This window comes from Acyrthosiphon pisum, chromosome A1, assembly GCF_005508785.2.
Source record: "Acyrthosiphon pisum isolate AL4f chromosome A1, pea_aphid_22Mar2018_4r6ur, whole genome shotgun sequence".
NCBI lineage: Eukaryota > Metazoa > Arthropoda > Insecta > Hemiptera > Aphididae > Acyrthosiphon > Acyrthosiphon pisum.
The window spans coordinates 5102908-5104964 of record NC_042494.1 but is presented as its reverse complement, the minus strand read 5'-3'; the positions used below and the strand labels follow the sequence as shown (position 1 = coordinate 5104964).

Genomic DNA, 2057 nt, shown 5'->3' with positions numbered 1-2057 from the left:
GACTTGCAAGACGATTTTCAGTTTCTGATTGAGATTCTCCATGATGACGTATTTTTATTGCCCTAGACTGTGAACTATTTCTAGAAAGTTGAGATCTTGTTCTTTTGGGCATTTTAAAATTAGAAAAAAACTAAACAGTAATGTAATGTATTGTTTATACACACGCCGCCATGATGCCGATAACAGTCGTACATTACAGTCGTAGGCATTACGGACATATTCTACTAACTATTTCTCCTATGATCAATAGGCAATAGACACCATTTTCAATAAACAACAACCAATAATTATTATTTATTATTATAATAGCTTTAAAACCCATGGCAACTATTTTTAAACACAAATTTCTATCGTAAATCTCAAAATTTCAGTTTTTGAGCACCTCCCCTGGGTGATCAATTCCCTTTTTAAATTAGCCTATATTCATCAATGATAATTTCGGCTTCTAATGGTAAAACAATTTTTAAAATCTGTCCAGTAGCCTATTCAATACAAACAATCAAATCTTTCCTCTTTATAATATTAGTATAGATATAGATAAACAGGTGCTTGCTTATATTTTGGTATTTTGCCTATCATTGGCTTTTATAAATGTATAGTATTTTTTTTCTTGAATAATTTTTCTTAATTAAGAGTTTTCAATTTTAGTAATAAAAAAATTATAAAATAAATATTGATACTGGTGACTACCAGTAACGTATCGATTGGACGAATGGATAGACAACGGATACAACGTAGGTGTATTGTGTAAACACTTGTTTAGAAAGCTAATGGAATTGTTACAAATGTATACCTATTATACCGAATAAAATATAATCTGTTGCTTAAAATAAAATAAAATAAACCTAATTATGCTTATGTTAGTTTTATAATGAAAGAAAAACTATGCATTTTAAACACCTAATTTTTCTCGCAGGTGTGCCGATTGGCTTATGAAATAATTAATGGTATCAAATATGCAGATGCATCAACTCAGTTTACTTCGCTAGATGACATGTATCATTTTAGCGACCAAATTCGTAGACTGCATGTTGCTATATTACCTCATAAATCAAACAGACCGCAAGAAATGGATTTACAAGTGGACGATGAGATCGAAGTAATTGGAAATGAATGGAATGGATATTCGAAGGGAACACATTTGAGAACAAACAAAACTCTTCTGTATCCTACTTTTAAGGTAGCTATTTCTAGTACCTAGCTCATTGCATCACGTGCTTATTAAATACCTTATACCTATATTTTATTATAAGTATTAAAAAGTATAATATTATAGTATTTTATATTATTTTACATATTAGTATTGTTTTAGGTAATACAAAAAACTGAAGTCATGTATTTTGCCAGTTACCCTGATATCAAAATAAGCTCTGAAGAATTGGAAGATTAATTATTGCGCAATACCTTTATATTACTAATACATAATATACAATATTATTATAACTTGGGAACATTGTAATGAAGATTGAGGAAATAAAAAACTTATAGGTAGTAAAAGTGTTCGATGTGTATAATGTTACAGGTATGGTCCAAAAATGGGAAAAGTACATTTTACCCGGAAATTGTAAGCCTTATTCATATGAACAATATGTATAATGTATATATTATATCCACCTTAAATAATGTGTAAAAAAATAAAATAATTATGTAAAAATATGTATTCAATCATAAGTCATTATCCAGATAATTTATACTTTAAGCGGGTAGAACCCGATTGCGTACGATTTACCTTTTTGGGAACACGATTGCGTATGTTTGCTGTATAACAATGGAAACTCGTAAAATGACACGATTGTGTATGCAACGTTGCCAAATTTATAAATATACAAAAAGTTCACCATGTACCTAATTTTAAATTTTCAATCCTTAGCTATGCAAATTGAACATTTTATAATTTTTAACTACGTTCACATCAAGTAAGGGTAGTATTAAAAAAAAAAAATTACACGTTCTAAAAACATCGATGACATACAATAATACTAATAATAATAATAAGATAATATAAATAAAATAAGTTGTACATTTTTATCACATAAACGCTATCAAAAAAAAAAATT

The 2057-nt window shown here is 28.2% G+C and overlaps 1 protein-coding gene across 2 annotated transcripts in view; it reads left to right on the top strand.

The window, feature by feature from the left end:
* Positions 1 to 622: 622 nt before the first annotated feature.
* Positions 623 to 2057, top strand: part of LOC100571849 (alpha-(1,6)-fucosyltransferase-like) — a 2989-nt gene continuing 1554 nt past the window's right edge. Inside the window, exons 1-2 of one of the 2 annotated variants that reach the window (XM_029486549.1) lie at positions 623 to 1180; positions 1313 to 1395. In XM_029486549.1, coding sequence (XP_029342409.1) covers positions 995 to 1180; positions 1313 to 1390 — 264 coding nt within the window. In that variant the 5' untranslated portion in view covers positions 623 to 994 and the 3' untranslated portion in view covers positions 1391 to 1395. Of the gene's footprint in view, positions 1181 to 1312; positions 1894 to 2057 lie in introns of those variants that run through there. The other variant, XM_016807366.2, reaches the window with a different exon arrangement.